This window comes from Paramisgurnus dabryanus, chromosome 5, assembly GCF_030506205.2.
Source record: "Paramisgurnus dabryanus chromosome 5, PD_genome_1.1, whole genome shotgun sequence".
Lineage (NCBI taxonomy): Eukaryota > Metazoa > Chordata > Actinopteri > Cypriniformes > Cobitidae > Paramisgurnus > Paramisgurnus dabryanus.
In genome coordinates this window covers 37,850,051-37,875,414 of record NC_133341.1, presented here as the reverse complement: position 1 = coordinate 37,875,414, position 25,364 = coordinate 37,850,051, and the positions used below count along the sequence as shown (strand labels likewise).

Sequence of the window (25,364 nt, the reverse complement as noted above, 5' to 3'; positions counted from 1 at the left end):
AACAGCTGTATAACTACAGCAATGAAATAAAATGAGTTACTAACAGGGTTTTCATCAACATTTTATTAAAAGCAAAAGATCCATTCATGTTGATGAATGAAAATAAATACAAAACAGTTGAAAATTAAAAGCCTGATTAATCTGATTAATTCACATCATCTTACATCACAAATAAAAACACAGTTTGGTAATTCAAATGAACTGCTAATGATCTGTATTTGATTTATGTGTGATATAAGTTAAAATCAATACAGTTTAATATGAAAAGCATTGTGTTTATTTTATAAAGATGATTAACACTGAACATTTGTTTACTGATGTTAGTTCATTTAATTGTTAGTTGATTATAGAGTCATTGAAAATAAATTCATCTTCATCATGAATCTGTTTTCACCTCTTTATGTAAAATTTAAGGATTATACAGAACCCTCATAACAAATTTTATGGCATTGCTTTTTTATGGCATGGCATTTCCACCGCAAGGTGGCAGTAAGTTCATAAACCATTTAAAGGGGTCATGTTATGAGATTTTACAAAGATGTCAAATAAATCTTTGGTGTCCCCAGAGTATAACTGTGAAATTTATTATAACATGTTAAAATTAACCCTTTGTGAGCAAAAATGTGCTGTTTATGGGTGTGTCCCTTAAAATGCAAATGAGCTAATGCAAACACTGATCACCATAATGGTGGTTTGTTGAAATTAAAACTCAATTGTGCTGTCAATTATTTTCTCTTTCTCTCTGCACTAAATGTCAGTGCCGTGGTTGGATAGTGCAGATTAAGGGGCGGTATTATTATAATAAGATCCCCTTCTGACATCACAAGGGGACACAAATTTCAGTGAGCTATTTTTTACATGTTTGCAGAGAATGGTTTACCAAAACTAAGTTACTGGGTTGATCATTTTCTAGGTTGATAGAAGCACTGGAGACCCAATTTTAACACTTAAACATGAAAAAAGTCAGATTTTTTTATGATATGACCACTTTAAACAAAAAAGTTATATTTGATAATTTCTACACAAAATGAGTGCCATTATTGGTGCTGCGCTCTATGTACATCAGTTTTAGCGACACTGAGAGAGACTCCATCAATGTCTAAATGACAAAAATCTCCAAACATCTCAAACCTCTGTCAAGAGTCAGAATTTTGTCAATAAGCTTTAAAACTTTAGCTTTTATAATTATCTTTCACAGTCCGTTCACAGCCTCTCTTAACTCCTTCAATAAATATATTTGTGGAAATGTGATAGAGAAACAGAAATGATGAGAAGCAGCCCTCATGTCTTCATTTATGGTGCAATGATGTCAGCAGGTAAATATCCAATGATGATAAAGCACAGAAGTTAGCGGCTCTGGTGATTTTACTGCACTAATACTGTCACTAAACACACAGTAAAACCAGAGCAAAACTCCTTCAAGTGCTTGAAAAAATCCCTAAATCAACAAATACAATCAGAGTCTGCAGTTAAGGCAGTAAGAAGTTTAATACGACTTGTGCTGTGTGTGCACAGTAAATTACACTAGCATTCATATTATCATCATCATCATCATCATCATTCATCTGGAGCAGATTCTGACTTCACTCATGAGTCGTATTAAAGGTGCTAAAGAAAAGTTTGTGTATGTTTTCTATTGATCAAGAAGAGAAAGAGCTTCAGTCATCTTCACTATCAGCATCACGTGACGTGTGATGAGGAATCATAGCGTATCGTACCATGCTGTTGGATCAATAGATGATTGGCTTTAATTAAAGCACCAAAGGAGAAACACTGAGATGGCACTTGTGTTTATGTCTCAAGTGTGTCTGCGAAACACTGTATGAAGGATGTTTATCACTCATGTTGTCTTTATAGTCCCCTGCAGTATTTGGCCCGTGTTGATTTATCCCGAATCTGAGCCCGTGGGGTCTCTCTCATCCTCGTCTGATGGCAAGTGTACACGCTGTTCGTCCATCCTCTTGGCTTGAACTCTTTGGATGAGACTGAAGAAATCTTCATCGGGGACGGTGGGAGCCCGTGGACCTCCTTCAGGCGGAGAACAGCGCTGGTCATCTATCCTGGACGACTGAAGATATAAACAAATGAGATGAGTTTCTAAACATCTACCATCATCTTGAGCTTATGAAGGCAGCTGACATATCTGATGTGTCTGATCTAAACAACACTAAAGACTCTAAAGATCACTGGATATCTTTACATGCACAAAATTTTGTCAATCTGTCTGAATTTAATCTGATTGCAGGTTACAACAGTACAGTTTACATGTAACCTAAATATTACAATCTGATTCAAATGTTTGTTTGCATGTGCATAATACCAGTGGCGGCCGGTGACTTCTTTTTTCAAGGGCGCTTGATGCAAAGTTTGTCACAACATGTATGTAGCCCATCGAGTGTGTGGTTCCTTTTTTTAAAATATGTGTTCTGCTTGTTGATAGATACTGTGTGCATCATGTGTCTTGTCAAAATAAGTGTCTGCTGCGTCTAAAGGATTTATGATAAAAGAGACACCCGTGTTTGCCAGATACTCATCGCATAATCTGATGCGTAATCAGAGTTTACTGTTAATTTTGTGTCTTTTGTGAATGTGAGCGTCTCTTTTATCATAAGTGCCTGCTGCACACGCATAAAAACCGTTTATTTTGACAAAACATGTGATGCACATGGTTCACATGATGCAACAAACACATATTTTGAAAACGCAAGCAACACACATGACACTCTGAACACTTATTTTGAATACGCGTCCCTCAAATGAGCAGTTATGACCCGCCACTGAATTCTATATAATCTCAACCAAATGTAAGACCAGGGTTGCCAGATTTGCATATCAAAACCATCCCAATGGACATTCAAAACTATCCCAAAAGCATCCCAAAGACTATTTACAGCCTAAATACCAATAACTAATAAACAAAATCCTTTCATCTCTAACTGCAAAAAAATAACTTGTGAAAACAGTTTAAACAGTAGCCAAATCTGAAAAAGCAGAGGACTTGGCAACACAGTGCACAGCATCTCTCGTCGAGTTAACGCTTTATCTATCTATTAATGTACAAAGTTGAAAGTTGTTCTTATAAAGTTTTCAGATATAGTCAACGAAAAAAATTCTGAAAGTAATGATGCTATCTAATGTTATGAAAGACATGAATGCTGCAGAATGTACAGCGCGTGATCCCATTACCTTAATAATGCGTGTTGCTACCTTGCTATTGTGTGTTTCTGTGATGAGAATCATGTGATACATACATAAAAGGTCAATATAAGACGTGAACTTAAGCACAATTCTTCTGCGCATGTGCACAAGATATTTTTGCATCCGATTGAGAAAATACTACGATTCACGCTTTTACATGCATTCTTTTCTCCTGATGATCGGATCACAGATCAGACTGTGTATTGATTAAAGTGTTCACATGAAGGCTTTTCAATACGATTGAGCCATCAATATGATTACAAGCAGAACATTTTGTAAATGAAAGCTAGTGTTAACATCAGAGGAATTCAATTACTGTGAGGAATAAATGTCATATGAGACGTGTAAGGAGGCGTTTACGCCGGTGGCTGGTTGGTTTTGTCCACACTGAGTGCAGAGAGTTGAAAAATGTTAAACTTTGGGTGATACGCTCAGCTCGTCAATGTCAAGTTGTCCAATCACAATGGAGGAGGAACGAGACAAATATCACAACCAACCGGCGAATCGTTCAGCGACTAATAAACAATGTAGAAGTTTCACTACAACCAAAGCAATTAGCTGAAAAAAACTGGCAAGTGCCTACAGTCAGCGTCTGCCTCATGTTTTCAGTCGTGTTTAAACGGTTTGGTGTTCACGCCCCCTATAACTCAATCTCATCTTCAGTCACCTGACATTTGATGAGCATATTGAAGAAGTCATCACCGGGCTCCTGAGGATCACTGTCACCACACAGATGACCCAGATTATTGTGTGTGATTCTGAGTCCAGGCAGATTACTGACGTTCACCCGCTGATCATCCAGACGACGACTCTGAGTACTGGCGATCAAATCAAAGAGTTCCTCAGTTTGAGGAGACGTAAGAAGACTCGTGTCTGAGGGAATCAAACACAAGATATCATTCCCTCTAATCATACATTATCTACTTATGTTTAATGTGTTAATGAAAAGAAATCAAGTCTGCTTTATCAGAAGATAAACTGAAATCATGTAAAGACTGACCGATGACATCATTCAGAGAGTTTGTATCTGCAGCTCCTGGGCTGTCACCGTTGGGACGATCGTCCAGATTACAGCGCTGGTCGTCCATACGACTGCTCTGAAATTTACTCAACAGGTCAAAGAAACAGTCCTCATCTGAATGATCTCGACTCAGCTTCTGATGGAAACACAATCATCGCTCTCAGTTTAGTTCAGTGATTCAGTCTGATCTTAATGCTCAAGTTAACTCCAGTTAAATCTTGAACATTTTTCTTAAACACTAAATTCTAGAAAATTTGCTTCCCCATTGGCAGATTTTTTCACTTAAATGTGATCTAAAAACTAGACTTATATTCCTGGGTCGTTTTGCTCATCAAGAAAAAGCATCTTAATTTAAGAATTTTTAGATATTTTTACTGAAAACAAGACAAAAAAACTAAGAATCTTTTCCTGAAAATCATTTTTTCAGTGTGTGTGAACAACAATCATTCAGCTACACACACACACACACACACACACACACACACACACACACACACACACACACACACACACACATGTTGGCATATGTGGTTTGCTGGGACAATGTATCTTCTACTGTACAAACTGTATATTTTATTCCCCTCACCTACCCCAATCCCCAACCATCACAAAACCCTGTTGGCAGTCTTTAATCTATGAAAAACTAACATTTAGAGGCGGTTTCCCGGACAGGGATTAGACTAGTCCTAGACTAAAATAAATATAAGAGCTGTCCAAACTGATAACATCTTGCACTGATATATCTTAAAATACATCAATACCCTCTGTTTTGTTTGTGCAATGTTTGTAACCAAATCATTTTTGAGCACCATTAACTTCAATAGTATTTTTCTTTCCTACTATGGAAGTCAATGGTGCTTTTATCCTGCTTAAATACAAATATCCTCCTTTATGTTTAGCAAAACAAAAACATTTATACGGGTTTGTATTAACAACTAAAGGGTAAATAACGACAGAATTTTCATTTTGGGGAGAACTTTAAGTATACATGCATAAATAAATAAATATTTTATATTTGTACTGTACTCTTGTACCTTTCTTGAACATGTATTTATTCAGACATTTATTTATTAATGTATTTCTATTTTCTTTAAATAATAATTTATTTCTGTATTTTTGCATTTATATGTGTATTTATTTATTTATTCATTTCTATGTAAGTCATTTCTTATCCTCCACACACAAACACGCAACAGAAACTGTGAAACTATCTGATAAATTGACAGTAAGACTAAAGAGCTCAGGAGTGAAACACGATCTAATGCACTGATCTATATAAATCATCTAATGTCCTCTTAAAAACACAAGACGATCACACTGAAGTGAACATCTGTGAGCTGATCGTCTGTGTTTGTGATCATTCAGCTGTAAGAGCACACATGATCTGATCAATGATGATCAATACGAGCCTGCGGCCGCTGCTTTACTGTCATATAGATTAACAAACAACAGCTTTATAAACACATTAAACAGCAGCGGCATTGTAACAACAATACACAATCAGACTCATTCATTCATTCATTTAATAATAAAACTGAAGGAGAGACACATTAATTTCAATCTGTGACTAGAAAACATCACATTAATGTTACAGACAAAACAAGTCCTCAAATATACACTAAACATCACAACACACACACACACACACACAAACACACACACACACACACACACACACACACACACACACACAAAGACACACTAAAGTCACATGAAAAATGCATGCAGATATAAATCCTCACATTCTGATCGAGTCACAAAGAGTCCATCCAGATCACCGGCACTCACTCACAACACCTTCACTGTCTGATCTCACATTACACTTACTTCAATAATCCATTTACACTTAAAGAGAGAGAGAGAGAGAGAGAGAGAGAGAGAGAGAGAGAGAGAGAGAGAGAGAGAGAGAGAGAGAGAGAGAGAGAGAGAGAATGGAAAAGCCATGAAAGGTCTTTGACTAAATTACATCACGGTTTCCATAGAAACCCGACCCAAGTGTTATGGCCTTTGGTCAAACCCTAAAGTGTGTGCATGTGTGTGTGTGTTTGTTTGTGTTTGTGTCATCATCTGAATGTGTGACCTCATTATGGACAAATATCATACCCATAAACCTTTATGTGAATGAGTGTGATCATCAGTACTGTGAGATGTATTGGCTGAATGATTTTAATAAGATCACAGTGACATCATGAAGATATATTTATCATTATAATATCTTACATCACTCTACACTACAGTCATGAGGATGAAAATAATGATGCCATGCCAAAATAATTTAGTGTAGTTTCTTTAAGGACAATACTATGAAGCCCTTAGGGGTCAGCAGAAGGGGCGGAGCTTAATGACTTAACACATTTGAATCAGGAAACAGTGAAGTCTTTTATGTAGTGTTCTGTTCAGAATGACCACACACACACACACACACACACACACACACACACACACACACACACACACACACACACACACACACACACACACACACACACACACACACACACATATACACATACATACATACATACACACCCACCTAAAGGATTATTAGGAACACCTGTTCAATTTATCATTAATGCAATGGTGTAGTGGTGCAGGGGATGTTTTCTTGGCACACTTAAGGCCACTTAGTGTCAATTGGGAATCATTTAAATGCCACGGTCTACCTGAGCATTGTTTCTGACCATGTACATCCCTTTATGACCACCATGTACTCATCCTCTGATGGCTACTTCCAGCAGGATATGTCACAAAGCTCAACATTTACAGACACAGACAGACAAACTGAGACACAGACAGACAGACAGACAGACAGACACTCACTGGAGGTGTGACATGAACAGTGATGTCATCAGTATCCACAGGTGAATCAAACCACTGTCTCTCATCTGATGATTGGCTGTCTGTATATTCTCTTCTGTTGGCTTCAGACTGATGATTCTTTGACCTTTTCACTGCACCATCAACATCTGGAGCATCTCCATTCTGTAATCATAAACACATCTGATGAAATCTTTTGAAAGCATTATTTGTATTTGCTCATGACTGAAGTGATAGATGGTGTTTGACCTTCCAGAGATCAACGCTGTCCATGCTGCTCTTCTTTGTGAATTTGGGTCTGGCTCCTGAAAATCAGCATTATTTTAAAACACTTCATTGAATTGAAATATACGCTATGAAGACGTCTCGTGTGTAATGCTACTGTATAAGAGCTGGACGGTTGTAAGGGAAATCTTCTGTCTTACCCTGAACTGTAAACTCAGCATCAGATGGAGAAAGATCAGCTTCCTTTACACCAACCAACTCCATCAGCTCCTCCACGTTCATCCTGGCGGTCAGTTCTCCGTTTCTGTCCCCGATCTGAGAAGAAATGATTTGAATACGAGTACAGTAAGAGGAGCTTAAATCTACTGAACAAAGCGATTCATCTCACCTCTCTGGAGATGTCCAGATGTTTTCTAGCGTAGTGTAAAGCCTGACGGTGGTTTCCTAATGAAACATAAGCATTACCCAGACTCCAACACGCCCGACCCTCTCCAACCCTACCAGAGACACAGAAACAGACCAGAACTATAAACAAAAGTACAAAAGTCATCAATAAGTCTTGATTGTTATGAGCTAGAAGGTTTTTTTGTAAATTAAATATGAGATGATTTGTATGTTGAGACCTGTCAGCGAGCTCTTGAGCGATGATGAGATGTTTAAGATGATAGTCGATAGCTCGCTCATACTCCTGCAGTAATGTGTACGTGTTTCCAAGACTGTAACACGCCTGAGCTTCCATCACCTGATCCTTTAACTGACGAGAGAGCTGAAGAGTTTTCCTAAACACAAAAGAAGATAGAAAAACCAACAACGTCATCTCAAGATCAGTCCAGTACTTTATCAGAAAATATTTACTTCATGTTCCTTTACATTTAGTTGATGTCTTTGTGGGCTTGTTTCTCTTATTTGTAAACGTATACAAACATGTAAATGCATCTTGTTAAATATACAGAAGTGTGCATTCATGTTGTTTTATCTAATCTTACACAGATGAGTTTTCATGTACAGTATTGTGATGACGAAGACAGCAGTGTATACGCAGCACACGTCAGGTCCTGTAGATGGCGCTGTTGTCATGGTTACCTGTAATACTCGGTGGCTGCATTGAACTGGCCAAGGAAAATGAGAGCGTTGCCTAGGTTACTGTACGCTCGCCGCTCGGCTGCCTTGTCTCCAAATTCTTTGGCAATGGAGAGACGCTGTGAATAACAAGAGGGGTTGTGTGTTACTTTAAAATGCCTGTTAGCATGACGTACGCCGTCAAAAACTAAAGGAGCAAAGTTCATCATCTTTGCATGTTTATATCTGGTGATGTGAAGGCCGTACCTCTCGGTGGAACTTGATGGCATCAACGAAATTACCCAGCAGGTAGTGAGTGTTACCAAGGTTACCAAAAGCTCGTCCTTGTGCAGCTCGGTCTCCTAACTCCTTAACCAGAGACAAATTCATTCTGCAACAGAATTCATTTTATTCAAGACTGAATCACATCAACAGATCAAATCTTCACCATAGACAAACTCACTTTTTAAATTGCTAAACTCCTAGCATACAAAAACATTACCCATAATGCCACAGAGAGATCCTCCAATCAAAGAAGTCGCAAGAATTGATTTAAGAGAAGCATTGCCATTGACCCTGGAGTTTGTCAAACTACATTTTATTTAAAATAACACAAACAATGAAATATAAATGAGAAAATAACATAAGAGTTCACACTGTTCCTGTTTTTATAAAATATTTAAGACATATTAGAGGAAGCTGACATTTCCAGAAAAGACCTTTATGTACACAGATGTATTACCTTTGAACTTTTGTGATTTATATTTAATAATAACCCTAGAGAAAATGAAATGAGGCAATATTTCTATATGGTCAGGTGCTGACGGACACCATAAGCATCCTCATCTGCTACCCCAGCATTGTCCTCGCAATGTATAAAATAGAAAAGCATGCTGTTTCCTGGAGTGATTTATAGATGAGATGAGATGTAAAAACCACATATACTGGTAAACAAAGACACATCTTTACATACTGTATATACACTCACCTAAAGGATTATTAGGAACACCATACTAATACTTTCGCCTTCAGAACTGCCTTAATTCTACATGGCTTTGATTTAACAAGGTTGTGCGTGTTGTGGCTTCACAAATGCTTTGCTGCATACCTCCGTTGTAACGAGTGGTTATTTTAAGTCAAAGTTCACACCAAAATCACCAGTGTTAAATCTACACTGCTGGTGTTTATATGGATACACGTGTATATACCCATATATACACCAGTAGTGTACATTTAACACTGGTGAATTTGCTGTGTTGCTCTTCTATCAGCTTGAATCAGTCGGCCCATTCTCCTCTGACCTCCAGCATCAACAAGGCATTTTCGCCCACAGGACTGCCGCAAACTGGATGTTTTTCCCTTTTCACACCATTCTTTGTAAACCCTAGCAATGGTTGTGTGTGAAAATCCCAGTAACTGAGCAGATTGTGAAATACCCAGATTGGCCCATCTGGCACCAACAATCATGCCACGCTCAAAATTGCTTAAATCACCTTTCTTTCCCATTCTGACATTCAATTTGGAGTTCAGGAGATTGTCTTGACCAGAACAAGTTTTCCTAATAATCCTTTAGGTGAGTGTATATGTAGCCAATTGTTGTGTATTAGTTGTGTATTAGTTAAGCAGATGTGAAGCAGTGACCTGATGTGAGAGATTCTTTCTCTACAGATCTGTGCATAACTACAGTTATTATACTGACATATATCTACACATGACAGTTTAATCTAACTTCTTTATCTACCTCTCTATAGACCAATCTGTCTAATAACTGCAGCCCTGGTTGTGTTTTGTGTAGATGATCTGTTCTCCTCTTTTAGGATGATCAGATTTTCCGGTTCTTTGTGTTTGACAGTAAACAGAGACACATGCGATTATAACTGTTGATGTTTTATGTCTTCAGTCGAGTGTCTGGTTTATGTGCCGCTTAACCTTCTGATAAGAGTGAGAGTCTCGTTGGATTCAGATCGTTTATCCTCATGTCATGTGTAGAGTATTGTTTAAGTGTAAATGTATATGATGATGTGTACGTCAGACTCACTCATAGAAGGCTGTAGCTCGCTGTAAAGTGTCTCGAACATCAGGATGAAGATCTCCTGGATCTTGTGAACAACCCCACAGCTGCTGTTTACCCTTGGCATGAAAGACGTTTCCAATGTTATACAGCGCCCGCGCCTCACCCACCTGGCAATGTTTAACAAGAAGCAAGAACAGTTTATTGACATGTACAACTTTCATTTTCATTTCATTTCTAATTCTAACAGAGCTGCTTTTACTAAGACTTAACAGGAAGATATTTCATGTGTTAAGAGAATCAGACAGCATTTAATACTATTTCATGCATTAGACAGAAAGAGACATGTGCTGCTGGTATGTTCAATGTAATCAAAAGGTAATAAAGTTATTCTGTTTGACTTTCTGTATTAAGAAAATATACATAACATGTTTTTATATAATAATTGTTTTATTTGTTTGTTTTTGCAGTATTCACAATGAACACTTATTGTGCGTTCAAACCAGATGCGAATGAAGCTAATAAATCACGCGTAGTTGATCGCTTGAAATTTTGAGTTTACTCACTTCATTGGCGCATGAAATTTTCATCATTGGCGCGTGAAGTTCAGACGCAAATACGCTTAATTTGCCAGCTTTAGTTATCTTGTAGTCTCAATATGTATATATACAGGTCAAATTGAGTCAAGAGCGTTTATTACAACTTACCAGATTGTTTAACCTCCTCACTCACTTTCTTCCAAGCAAGATCCTTTTTATTCCCCTTTCTATAAAAGTACGAACATTTGTCGTTCAGCTCCGAGTTTCCACATACAGCGACCAACAATGATTTTGTCCTCCATTGTTGTTTCGTATTTTTCTGCCTCAGCTCGATACGTCGTAATCAAGTCACTACTAGAGCAAGCTCCTGATTGGTTAACATGGTGCGAATATCCACCAAAGTTCAAATTTTTCAACTAATTTGCGTGAATAATGTGTTACACGTCAAAATGCCTGAAACGCTCAGTTCGAGCCGCCGCACCGCAGAATGTCTATCGCCTCTTTGCATTGACTAACATGTAAATAACTCGCGCTTAATGCTTCATTTTCTGTCTGGTGTGAATGCTTCATAACACTGGCATAACCACATTCACAACCTTTCTATATAAAGGTGAGGGAAATGTGTCACGATCGACAAACTATATTAATGTTTAACTGCTGTGAGGTTTCTATCTATGGAGAGATTTTAGGTGTAGTTGTTTGACCTTGTCTCCTTGTTCTTGAGAAATGTCCAGATGTCTCTGACAGCAAACGGCCGCTTCATCATATCGGCCCAGAACCTTCAACGTGTTTCCCAGATTCCCGCTGGCTTTTCCCTCCCCGATACGATCGCCTATCGTTCTGATGACATCACGTCCCATGCAACATGAAGTGAAAACAAAATATTTCAATTTTACTGGAATTTAAACATAACATTAGGTGTGTTTGTCAATGAAAGTCAAACCCTCCTAATAACTTTATGATGTATTTTGAGTTGTTGTTGAGATTGATGTTAGTTACCGAGCGAGCGTCAGGTCATGTCGATGATACTCCAGAGCTTTGCCGTACTCTTTCAGGTAGAAGTAAGCGTTTCCCAGCTGACTGTAAATGGCACTGAGGGTCTTTAAATCTTCTGTTCCCACCTGAACAGCGGCTTCAAAGAAAGCTGTACCACCTTTAAAATCACCTGACTTACACAACCGCTCACCCTCCAATGCCAACTCCAAACATGACGCCTCCATTCTGAAAAAAACACAACAAACAAGAGAGGATTTGACTTTTATATGTTGTGTTATGTATTCAAAGATAAACTACTATGATTAAAACAAACAAAAATATTAGCACTTTAAAACAAAATTCATGAGAAAATCATACAACTGCAAGCTTAAAGTATTAATATTATTTATAATAAAAACTACAAGAATAAACTCATCCCAATAGGACATTAAAAATGTCATGTTTTGAGATTTAGCCCAAACATTTTACATAATGAAATGTCTTGATATGTAAACCTTTTTTAATGTGTTGATGTAATTTTCACTGAAATGGTGGGAAGTTAGGGTGAAAGAGATATTGAGTGGCTCCTCCTCCTTTAAAAATAACCAAAAGTGTTTAGTTTATCTCACAGACTGGACTTCTGTTGAGGTGAAAGGCAAGATGTTTATGTAACGTTCAACTTATGCCCATGAAGAAAGAGTATCCATGTCTGTAAATCTGATCTAATGAATCACCTCACATCATCACATGCTGACACAAACTGACCGCTTTCTCTTTAGTGTCCATTTCATTCATTTAACAGATCAACACAATAGTTACTTCCCTGGTAATTAGTTACTTTCATAATGATGTAATGCAGTTACTAAATCAGTTATTATTTGTAAGAAGTAACTAGTAAAGGATTAGTCCATTTTCTTAAAAAAAAATAATAATAATTTACTCACCACCATGTATTTAAAAATGTTGATGTCTTTCTTTGTTCAGTCGAGAAGAAATTTTGTTTTTTGAGGAAAACATTCCAGGATTTTTCTCATTTTAATGGACTTTAATAGAGCCCAACACTTAACACTTAACTCAACACAGTTTTTTTTAACAAGAGTTTATAAGGACTTTAAACGATCCCAAACGAGGCACAAGGGTCTTATCTAGCGAAACAATTGTCATTTTTGAAAAAAAAAAATGCACTTTTAAAGGAACACGCCCACATTTTGGGAAATTAGCTTATTCACCGTATCCCCCAGAGTTAGATAAGTCCATACATACCTCTCTCATCTCCGTGCGTGCTGTAACTCTGTCTGACGCAGCCCCCGCTAGTTTAGCTTAGCACAAAGACTGGAAATGCATGGCTCCAGCTAGCAAACTGCTCCCAAAAAGTGACAAAATAACGCGGACATTTTCCTATTTATGTGTTGTAATTTGTATAGTCACATCGTGTACAAATAACAAGCTCGTATGAGACACGGACATCTTTTAGTCGTATATTGCTGGGAACTATATATTCTCAGGCGCAGCGCTGCTGCTGGGGCGGAGTGATTTGCTCGCAGCACCTGAGTGAGACCCGTTATTTTTTTATCTTGCTTCATACTTCTAAAGCGCTTTGAGAAATAACATTGAAAGGCGCTAAGTTACATAAAATAAAAATTATTATTATTATAGAATAAGGTGAAAGTAATAGCACAAAGCAAATTGTTTTTGCACAATGAACCCACAGACAGTAGGCAACTATTGTACAAACAGGGTCACAAATCTTCCCCCTCTAATTCAACAGCCAGGTGAAGGCTACAGTAATGAGTTACCTCAAAAACCGTTCGTTTGTTACTCGGGCGATATAGCGCGTTCTTGACAACATAATAATTACTAAAATTACATAGGGCCCGGGAAGTGCAATAGTAGTGACCACCCTGTTCATGTAATAGTGTCACTAACGTTATATTACGTCTAGCTAATGGCACTCTACAGTAAACTAGTCATCGAACATAACGGGACACTTACCGTAGCCGCAGGTGATCCACTTTGTCCTGTCTGTACGATAGATGGGATGGCCGTATCCTTCAGCACACGTTTCATTGTCCGTGTAGCAAATTCCATTTTATGAAAATAGTCATCCTCTCTGAAATGCTCTGAGCAAACACGATAGCCCTTGATGGTGGCTACAGGTGTGTGTGGGTCTATATCCAGAGCAAGCAGCCATTGTTTCATCAGGTCAGCGTTTTTAGTTGGAATTCTGTGAAACATCATGGTATTACCTGGTCTCCCCTGTTTATTGTTGCAGCTCTTTACAATACAGTAAACACCCATGATTGTAATAAATTTACTACCTAGCAATCGCTAACTCCGTTACTCCAACTCTGAGCGAACTCTCTGCTCCTCACCACGGGGCTTCTCACTCAGGTGCTGCGAGCAAATCACTCCGCCCCAGCAGCAGCGCTGCGCCTGAGAATATATAGTTCCCAGCAATATACGACTAAAAGATGTCCGTGTCTCATACGAGCTTGTAATTTGTACACGATGTGACTATACAAATTACAACACATAAATAGGAAAATGTCCGCGTTATTTTGTCACTTTTTGGGAGCAGTTTGCTAGCTGGAGCCATGCATTTCCAGTCTTTGTGCTAAGCTAAGCTAGCGGGGGCTGCGTCAGACAGAGTTACAGCACGCACGGAGATGAGAGAGGTATGTATGGACTTATCTAACTCTGGGGGATACGCTGAATAAGCTAATTTCCCAAAATGTGGGCGTGTTCCTTTAAACAACAACTTCTTGTCTATCTCCGGTCCTGTGTGCCGCCAGCGTGACCTCATGCAATACGTCATCATGTCAAGTGGTCACGGATGATGTATGCAAAACTACGACCCAGTGTTTACAAGACTTCTCGTCTATCTCTGGTCCTGTGACGCGCTAGCGCGACCTCATGTAATTGTGTAATGCTGTGGAAAGGTCAAGTGTGTTACATATATGAAACACACATTTGCGGGCCATTTGAAACAATAAACTGACACAAAGACATTCATTAGTATCATTCAACATACAACAACATCTGAACGCTCCTCTTTCTCCACAAGTGCATATTTTTTCTTTTTCTTTTTCTTTTCAAAAATGACAATCGTTTCGTCGGATAAGACCATTGTGCCTCATTTGGGATCGTTTAGAGTCCTTTGAAACTCTGAAACTGTTAAGTGTTGAGTTAAGTGTTGGGGTCCATTAAAGTCCATTAAAATGAGAAAAATCCTGGAATGTTTTCCTCAAAAAACATAATTTCTTCTCGACTGAACAAAGAAAGACATCAACATTTTGCATGACATGGTGGTGATTATATTATCAAGATTTTTTTTAAGAAAATGGACTAATCCTTTAACTATAACTAATTACTTTTTAAAGTAACATTCCCAGCACTGCTGATGAGAAGCTGAAAATGTCATAAAAACATTAACCAGTATTGGCTGAAGTGAGATATGTAAGAGTTAAGTGTTTATAATTTCTAAATGTGAATTTTTGTAAATGTTTTTTGAGCAGACAAGTTTATATATTTCCTTAAGGCAAAACTGAAAAAACGTCTTTATTGATTTCATGGGAACTTTAAATGTTCAAGAAATGAAAATGTGTTATGTTTTTGGTTTGCCAACATGCTGGTTGTTTTTCATTACGCTTGAGCGTAAACATCTTAGTTTGAGAGCTGAAAGCGATTAAAAGCTGTTATACTTTGACAGGCAGCTCTGTAAAATATCTTTTTTCCATGAAACAGTGATGTTGTTGTAGTTTATTCAGCAGTTCTGTGGTCAGAGAGGAATTTTGGCTTTAGTTGCAGTCAGAACCACACATTCACCTCTGAAAGAGAAATCAACAAATACATCAGCAATGTCTGACTCTTATAACACACCAACATCTCACTCATTCTCCATCTGATCTGCTGACACAAGAACTACTAAAAGACACAAAGTTTTCACACGCACTTCACAAAGACCTAACAATCCTTACTTTCCATTGTCTTACAGTGTGAACACTTGAGCTCCTCTCTTTTCTATTGGTAGGGTGCATGGGGTTGTTTGCAATGTGGTTGCTAGGGTGTCCTGTAGTTTTAAACACGTTGCTATGTGGTTGCTAGGGTGTCCTGTAGTTTTAAACACGTTGCTATGTGGTTGATAGGATATCCTGGTTTTTTTTAACATGTTGCTATGTGGTTGCTAGTGTGTCCTGGAGTTGTTTTAAACACGTTGCTCTGTGGTTACTAGGGTGTCCTGTAGTTTTAAATGCGTTGCTCTGTGGTTGCTAGGGTGTCCTGTAGTTTTAAACACGTTGCTATGTGGTTGATATCCTGGGTTTTTTTTAACATGTCGCTATGTGGTTGCTAGTGTGTCCTGGAGTTGTTTTAAACATGTTGCTATGTGGTTGCTAGTGTGTCCTGGAGTTGTTTTAAACACGTTGCTCTGTGGTTACTAGGGTGTCCTGTAGTTTTAAATGCGTTGCTCTGTGGTTGCTAGGGTGTCCTTGAGTTGTTTTAAACACGTTGCTATCTGGATGCTAGGATATCCTGGGGTTGTTTTAAACACGTTGCTATGTGGTTTAGGGCTGTGACGATTAATCGTGCAAATGCGCATTTTCTCAATGAATGAATTTGAATGAATTACGGGGAAATGCCGCCACATCCAAAAGCCAGAGGGGGCTCTCGTGTAGAAACGCCATTTGTGCCACAGAAGAAGTAGCATTACAAACTCTATTTCAGGAAATGTCTAAAGAAATATTTATATCGCTGTTCTTCAGATTGTTTCAGCTTTTTTCATTATAATAAAAATATTTTGAATGATTGTGTTTGACGTTGCTTTTTTAAATTCATTTCATTTCATTTAAAATCCTGGAGATGTTTTAAACACGTTGCTATGGGGTTGCTAGGGTGTCCTGGAATCATTTGAATTATCTTGCTATGTGGTTGCTAGGGTGTCCTGGAGTTGTTTTAAACACGTTGCTATGTGGTTGCTAGGGTGTCCTGGAGTTGTTTTAAACATCTTGCTTTGTGGTTGCTAAGGTGTCCTGGGGTTGTTTTAAACATGTTGCTATGTGGTTACTAGGGTGTCCTGGAGTTGTTTTAAACATCTTGCTATGTGGTTGCTAAGGTGTCCTGGGGTTGTTTTAAACACGTTGCTATGTGGTTACTAGGGTGTCCTGGAGTTGTTTTAAACATCTTGCTATGTGGTTGCTAGGGTGTCCTGGAGTTGTTTTAAACATCTTGCTATGTGGTTGCTACGGTGTCCTGGAGTTGTTTTAAACACGTTGCTATGTGGTTGCTAGGGTGTCCTGGAGTTGTTTTAAACATCTTGCTATGTGGTTGCTAAGGTGTCCTGGGGTTGTTTTAAACACGTTGCTATGTGGTTACTAGGGTGTCCTGGAGTTGTTTTAAACATCTTGCTATGTGGTTGCTAGGGTGTCCTGGAGTTGTTTTAAACACGTTGCTATGTGGTTGCTAGGGTGTCCTGGAGTTGTTTTAAACATCTTGCTATGTGGTTGCTAAGGTGTCCTGGGGTTGTTTTAAACACGTTGCTATGTGGTTGCTAGGGTGTCCTGGAGTTGTTTTAAACATCTTGCTATGTGGTTGCTAAGGTGTCCTGGGGTTGTTTTAAACAGGTTGCTATGTGTTTACTAGGGTGTCCTGGAGTTGTTTTAAACATCTTGCTATGTGGTTGCTAAGGTGTCCTGGGGTTGTTTTAAACACGTTGCTATGTGGTTACTAGGGTGTCCTGGAGTTGTTTTAAACATCTTGCTATGTGGTTGCTAGGGTGTCCTGGAGTTGTTTTAAAGGATAATTCCGGTATTTAACACTTTGGGTCTCATTTCTGGTTTGTTTTGGATGAACTACAGTGATGGACACAGAAATTTTGACAAAGGGTCGTGTCTTGAGTTTTTGACTTGTTTAGAAGCGTCTCTTGACTGCTTCAGAATGGAAGTCAATGACCATGCACAAACATGTCATTAAAACAACACTTAACGTTCATTTTCAAAACTGTACTACTCACCGAGTGGTGCGTGGTGTTCGTTGTTGTTTAAAAACAAGTTGTGAAGCGAAATACAGTTTCTGTCGTGTTTTATTTGGCATTTTGTAAAATTCCATTGATCTCTCTTGTAAGACTCATTGCTCGCTGATATATCACTCCGCCACTGGGAAACAAAAAAGGGTCTGTTTACATGTGGTTGTAGTTTTTTCGCTCGGTTTCTCTCAGAAGAAATTTTTCCCATATTTGTAGGGCTGGACCAGAATATTTGAATATTCGTTCCGTGGGTTGACATTCGATTTTCAGTTTTGAGATTCTCATATATATAGTAATATTTCACAGCGTTAATGCAGAGCTTTTGCCAAGCAGGAAGTGCGCTTCACGCTCCCGCTCTATAGGTGGCGCAGAGAGACCAACATCCATAGCCAACAGCCACCAAACGCCACCAGTGGAAGAGATCGCCTCAAACGGAAAGCACGCTTCCTGCTTTGGTATTCACGCTAATAGTGTTGTAAATAACGTCCAGTTTCTTGCAAAAACTGATTGATTTGCTTCACAAGACGTCAATATGTCACACGGAGTTATGGGGGATTACTGTTGTATTGGATATATATGCTTTAGCTCTTAAAGTGTGCGGATTGGTTGACTTGCATGACGGAGCACTGGGGTTTCTGCAAATATCTTCTTTATTGTTCTGCTGATGAAAAAACATATTGGATGATGTAAGTGTTATAAATAAACTTAATTCGGAAAGTATGCTACCGTTTTATTAGTTTGTTGAACTTCGTTCATTTATTTTCGTTGTTTTATTTAAATAGCCTACCCTTTACGTTGTCAGTAATTACTGTGCTGTTAATTTCTGATACGGGAGTGTTTGTTTGTTAGAAAAATGTAAGGCTACCTTATTAAAAGTGCTCTTGTGTTTTGTTTCACTAATGCTGTTCTCGCAGGACGCTTGACAGGCATGCCGAGTGTGCTAACGCTTCTGACTCAAATATAGAGCGGAAGTATATACGCGGTTGTGAGGTATCTGAAAAAATAGTTCCACTATAGCAAATAACACGGATTGAAATCATACATTGCGCCAATATATTTGTTTTTAATCATCAACGAACACCACAAACTACTCGGTGAGTAGTACAGTTTTGAAAATGAACGTTAAGTGTTGTTTTAATGACATGTTTGTGCATGGCCATTGACTTCCATTCTGAAGCAGTTAAGAGACGCTTCTAAACGAGTCAAAAAGTCAAGACACGACCCATTGTCAAAATTTCTGTGTCCATCACTGTAGTTCATCCAAAACAAACCAGAAATGAGACTCAAAGTGTTAAATACCGGAATTATCCTTTAAACACGTTGCTATGTGGTTGCTAGGGTGTCCTGGAGTTGTTTTAAACATCTTGCTATGTGGTTGCTAAGGTGTCCTGGGGTTGTTTTTAGCATGTTTCTATGTGGTTGTTGGTTCTGGAAACCAGGTCAGTCTCAACCACAAATTGATAACTATGAATATTATATGTAACATTTGACAGAAGCACTACGATTTAAATGATTTTTAATGTTAATCATGTCCTCAAAACTCTTGAGACAGAGATGAACACTGGTACTAGTAGGGTTTTGATATCTTAACACTGTCATTTACTAATGTTACACACACTACTGCTATCTTAAACAATAAATATACATACACTTCTAGTTTGTGTAAGTGCAAATATATAAGCTCATCTGAACCGGATTATAGAAACAGTCGTCCATATCTACCTGCATTTTGGTTTGTTGCGAATCATTTCAACATAGACATTGAGTTCCAGGTTCAGGGGTCTCAGAGTGGCCGGTGGTCTCGGGCCGTGATGAAGCAGACGACACACGGCTATCTGAGCATCACTGAGAGAGGACGCTGTAGTCCACATCATTACACAACGTCTCCACAAACACAATATAATCCACACTGAGCAGTAGTAGTCTTCTTCAACTATTTTAACAGCACAAACCTTCAAGACAACACAGAGATGCCAGCGCTCACCTGCAGGACAAACAGTGTTGTGAAGCTGCTTTAATTCTCCTGAAGGACACAATAATCCTGAACCTGCTGACCTAAGAGCTCTGCACATAAACATCTCATCTTGATTCAGTTTATTCATCTATTATTAGATCTTCATGTTTTCAGGTTCAAGGGTACATGTTCAGATCTGGACAGATGTTTGGCAGAAATTCTTACAGAAACATCTTTTATTCTTTATATTACAGACTACAGACACTTTACAGACACATCTGCTGAGATTCAGAGACACAAAAAGAGGTTCAGAAGTTTTGCTTCATTTCATTTCATATATACAGTTATATGGAAAGCTTTGTTTAATTGAAATATTTACTTTGTCACAGATGTAATACAGACTCAATGGGAGTTCAATCTGGCCTATTGGTTTAGATCATATGGATCACCAAAGGCTGTTTTCATTGAGTTTGACATCATTACACCTACGTTAGTTCAGGTCAGTCACTATATGAAGTGAAGTGAATGTCAGCGAGCGTTGACATGAACATCTTTGATCTCAGCATCAATCTGCTGTCACTCCACAGTGAGCCACGAGTGTTAAAGGCCAACATCTGACATGAATATTTAACACCTGACAGCTTCAGCATTTGCACTCGTGTGTGTACAACATGACAATGCTGTTGTTAGATTATTTACTGTATATGTTTCTACTGTGAACGTGTTGTATTTCTTTAATCAAGCTGACACAGATACGACTGCTCTTTCTAATGGAGTTGAGGATTATTTTCCGAAGGATAATCCAGAATTACGCCTAATGAGATTGACAACCAGCATTTACCAATTAGTTAAGTTGAGTTAGTTCTGAGATAACAGCGCTCACCTTCTGAATGAACTCAGATTAAATAACCTGATCAAAAGCCCACGCAGCATTTTTGTCAAATCATCAAATATTTTTATGTTACTTTAACTTAAAAAAACGATTTCAACTTGATTTTAGAAGTTATGTCAACTTTTCACAAGCCAAAACTTATTCGCTGTATTTTTAAAGTGTCCAGTTTAACATGAATCATATATAATGTGAATGATTCGTTTTGGTGTAATGACCGTAGATTTAATAGATGTAGATGTCTGTGTTTGTGTAGCTGCTAATGGCTTAAAAAGAAGAGAAAAATAAACAGATGAACTGGTCAGATGCAAAAGAGTTAAACAGGTTATTTCAAAGCCAAGGATTTGAATGCTGGTGTGCTGGCCAAATAAACCACCTCCCCAAAACCACGGCCCAGCGGATCACTGAAACAAAACAAAAGATCTTCATTTCTTCTCCTCAAAGTAACCACAAGTGAACCATACAGCAGAAAGTTCCTGAACGCTAAAGCTTTTCTTACTCAGAAAGAGAAGTCGGTCCGGCCATGGATCTGAACTGTTTACGTCAGAAACTTTACATTCAAAATGATTCTGAATGTATAGTGCTGAAGAAACAACTTTGAGATTCTTAACAGAATACTTTAATCTAATATAAAACTTGTAGTGCATAATGCAAATTATATCTCATTATTAACTTAAATGTATTAGCAATTTGAATTATTCCATACAATAAATTGGATTTTCCAAAAGCATGATTTGACTGAAAATGCATCTTGACTAAAAGTGCAAGGAAAGTGATTTAAAATCTTGTGGCTGAATGTGATGGTACCTTTACACGAGAAACATAATATTATCAACCCTGTCATGGTCCTTTCTGGAGTCACAGTCATGTTCCTGTAGCTCAACTGGTAAAACGTTGCAATAACAGCACAAAAGGTCAAGGGTTTGATCTCAAGGAAAGTACACACTTTGGATAACAGCCTGACAAATGCATTAAAACGTAAATATAAATCTTCGGAATCCACATACAGATTCATATAATAAATTTCAGCATATGGAGTCAGACAAACAGATATTATTCATCTGTAATAAACTCAGAAAGTCAGCAGACACAACACTGGAAATGAATCACAGCTCAATGAGTACAGACCTATTCATTTATTCATTCTGTAGGCTATTAAACAATAGTAAATAAGTCTGGGGTGGTATATGCGCATGGGTTGGGACAAACTTTATTTATTCTTTATTTTATGTCCCCATCTGTGTCTTTGTATGGTATTGTGTTATTTTATTTTGTGTTTTAAGTGATGCAGTAGTTTAAGTGATAAAGTAAACCACCTTTTAGCTGGTGTAGGAGGCTTGTTTCAAAGGGGTTTAGGACACTTTTTAGATGGTCTAAGGCTGGAGGACCAGCTGACTCACCAATTTAAAATGGGCTGATTGTAGCTGGCCTTTTCAGTAGGGGTCTAAGACAAATTTCCCTATGGGACAATACATTTATCCTAACCTATTCAAAAAATCCTGAAACTATAGTATATGATTTAAACATCATCATCATCGTCAATCATACACACAATCGGATACAGTACAACGTCATCCACAATCACAGCACACAATTGGTTGAAGGTCAACGTCACCGTCAATCACAACACACACTCGGTTGCAGAACAACATCACCGTCAATCACAACACACACTCGGTTGCAGGACAATGTCACCATCAATCACAACACACACTCGGTTGCAGGACAATGTCACCGTCAATCACAACACACACTCGGTTGCAAGACAATGTCACCATCAATCACAACACACACTTGGTTGCAGGATGTCACTGTCAATCACAACACACAATCGGTTGCAGAACATCATCACTGTCATCCACAACACACACTCGGTTGCAGGACAACGTCACCGTCAATCTCAACACACACTCGGTTGCAGGATGTCACGATCAATTACAACACACACTCGGTTGCAAGACAACGTCACCGTCAATCACAACACACACTCGGTTGAAGGACAACGTCACCGTCAATCTCAACACACACTCGGTTGCAGGATGTCAAGATCAATTACAACACACACTCGGTTGCAGGACAACCTCACCATCAATCACAACACACACTCAGTTGAGGACAACGTCACCGTCAATCTCAACACACACTCGGTTGCAGGATGTCACGATCAATTACAACACACACTCGGTTGCAGGACAACCTCACCATCAATCACAACACACACTCAGTTGAAGGACAACGTCACCGTCAATCTCAACACACACTCGGTTGCAGGATGTCACGATCAATTACAACACACACTCGGTTGCAGGACAACCTCACTATCAATCACAACACACACTCGGTTGCAGGACAACGTCACTGTCAATCACCACACACACTCGGTTGCAGGACAACGTCACCGTCAATCACCACACAGACTTCGTTGCAGGACTTCACTGTCAATCACAACACACAATCGGTTACAGTACAACATCACTGTCAATCACAACACACAATCGGTTACAGCACAACATCACTGTCAATCACAACACACAATTGGTTACAGTACAACATCACTGTCAATCACAACACACACCCGGTTACAGTACAACATCACTGTCAATCACAACACACAATTGGTTACAGCACAACATCACTGTCAATCACAACACACACCCGGTTATAGTACAACATCACCGTCAATCACAACACACAATCAGTTACAGTACAACATCACCATCAATCACAACACACAATCGGTTACAGGACAACGTCACTGTCAATCACAACACACAATCGGTTACAGGACAACATCACCATCAATCACAACACACAATAGGTTACAGGACAACGTCACCGTCAAACACAACACACAATCGGTTACAGTACAATATCACTGTCAATTACAACACACAATCGGTTACAGGACAACGTCACCGTCAAACACAACACACAATGGTTACAGTACAACATCACTGTCAATCACAACACACAATTGGTTACAGCACAACATCACTGTCAATCACAACACACACCCGGTTATAGTACAACATCACCGTCAATCACAACACACAATCAGTTACAGTACAACATCACCATCAATCACAACACACAATCGGTTACAGGACAACGTCACTGTCAATCACAACACACAATCGGTTACAGGACAACATCACCATCAATCACAACACACAATAGGTTACAGGACAACGTCACCGTCAAACACAACACACAATCGGTTACAGTACAATATCACTGTCAATTACAACACACAATCGGTTACAGGACAACGTCACCGTCAAACACAACACACAATGGTTACAGTACAACATCACCATCAATCACAACACACAATCGGTTACAGTACAACATCACCGTCAATCACAACACACAATAGGTTACAGTACAACATCACTGTGAATCACAACACACAATAGGTTACAGTACAACATCATCGTCAATCACAATACACAATCAGTTACAGTACAAACTTCACTGTCAACACTCATCTGACAGGACAGAAGCCTTCAGAAAGTTCGGGTTAGGACAGAGACATCCAAAAGAAGACAAATGCATATGACTGTAGTCTTATGTTTTAATGAGATGAAACTTAACCTGTCAAAATACTTTCTGCCATAAGAATTAGGACAACAACACGCATAATCAATTCAGTACGTCATCAGTCAATATAAAAATGAAATCAGGTCAAATCAACAGTTCAAGATCCAATTCAGCAGAAATCTGTCTCGTGCCGAGCTGAGATTAAAACCGAGTGCATCATGAATACAGAGAGCTGGAACTGTCTGTCAGAACAGAAAATAAAAGAAAACGCTGAATAGTGACGTTATACTGATGTGTGACACAATACTGTCTGTCTGTCTTTAGATTTATCATGTATCTGTCTGTCTCGTACAGACCCTGAAGACAATCTGACAGTCATCTTAAATCTTGAGACGGCCCGTCTGTTGCCTCATCTACCGGTAGACCCTCTTCTTCATATCTAACAGTTACCACCTCTCCCCAAACCAAATGAGACCCTCACTCCTCTCTCTGAGGTTCATTCTTACCTCGAGTGGAGCCGCTTACTGGCCAGATCAGAGTCCATACAGCCTAATGACTGAGCCATGAATGAGACGAACTGAGATCTCAGACAGCTGCCGCTGAAACTCAACGCTTTCTTCTTCCTCTGCAGATCTGAGCAGCCGCACTACAGCCGTCAGAATGTGTGCGCGCGTGCGTGTGAATGTGCGTGCAGCTGGCGAGGAAGTTATGGTGCGTTCCAGGCAGGTTTTTAAACCCGTGAGTTACGACTTCAAAACCACGACTCACGACCTTATGCGTTCCAGGCAGCCCGTAACTCGTGTTTTTACAACCTTCTACCGGTGAAAGTGCACTGGAACGGCAGTCAAACCCGTGACTTCCCACCCGTGAACTCGTACTAGATCGATGTACTCCCAGTTCAGAGTCGTGAGGCGTGGTTTTGAACTCGTGAGTTACGGGTTACGGGTTGCCTGGAACGCAGCATTAGGTATTGTGCAAATAGTCCATATACGGCAAAGTCCCGCCTCTCTTGTGTGACGTTTAGAAGTAGGAAGCTGGTTGTGTGTGATTAGTCTTGTTCGACTTCATGCGGCGCCGCAAGAACCGACAGCCGGATGACGTCAGAGTTCCGCGAGAG

General features: G+C 39.0%; 1 protein-coding gene across 1 annotated transcript; it reads right to left on the bottom strand.

Moving 5' to 3' along the window:
- Window positions 1-104: 104 nt before the first annotated feature.
- gpsm1b (G protein signaling modulator 1b) lies at window positions 105-25,168 on the bottom strand. Its single transcript, XM_065283990.2, has 14 exons — window positions 24,754-25,168; window positions 11,870-12,091; window positions 11,575-11,710; window positions 10,359-10,501; window positions 8,588-8,711; window positions 8,345-8,460; window positions 7,885-8,040; window positions 7,650-7,758; window positions 7,462-7,576; window positions 7,286-7,341; window positions 7,040-7,201; window positions 4,199-4,355; window positions 3,866-4,071; window positions 105-2,068 (listed from the first exon to the last, which is right to left on the bottom strand). The coding sequence occupies exons 1-14, from the start codon at window positions 24,810-24,812 to the stop codon at window positions 1,886-1,888; spliced, it is 1,944 nt and encodes a 647-aa protein (XP_065140062.1). The 5' UTR covers window positions 24,813-25,168; the 3' UTR covers window positions 105-1,885.
- Window positions 25,169-25,364: the final 196 nt, after the last annotated feature.

Bases quoted from the DNA above. Each gene is read 5' to 3' on its own strand.
- gpsm1b (XM_065283990.2), bottom strand. From the start codon at position 24,812: ATGGCTCAGTCATTAGGCTGTATGGACTCTGATCTGGCCAGTAAGCGG. The intron at 7,759-7,884 runs GTCTCAACATAC...TGTCTCTGGTAG, and splicing joins GCTCAAGAGCTCGCTGACAG to GGTTGGAGAGGGTCGGGCGT. The intron at 7,577-7,649 runs GTGAGATGAATC...ATTTCTTCTCAG, and splicing joins ATCTGGACATCTCCAGAGAG to ATCGGGGACAGAAACGGAGA.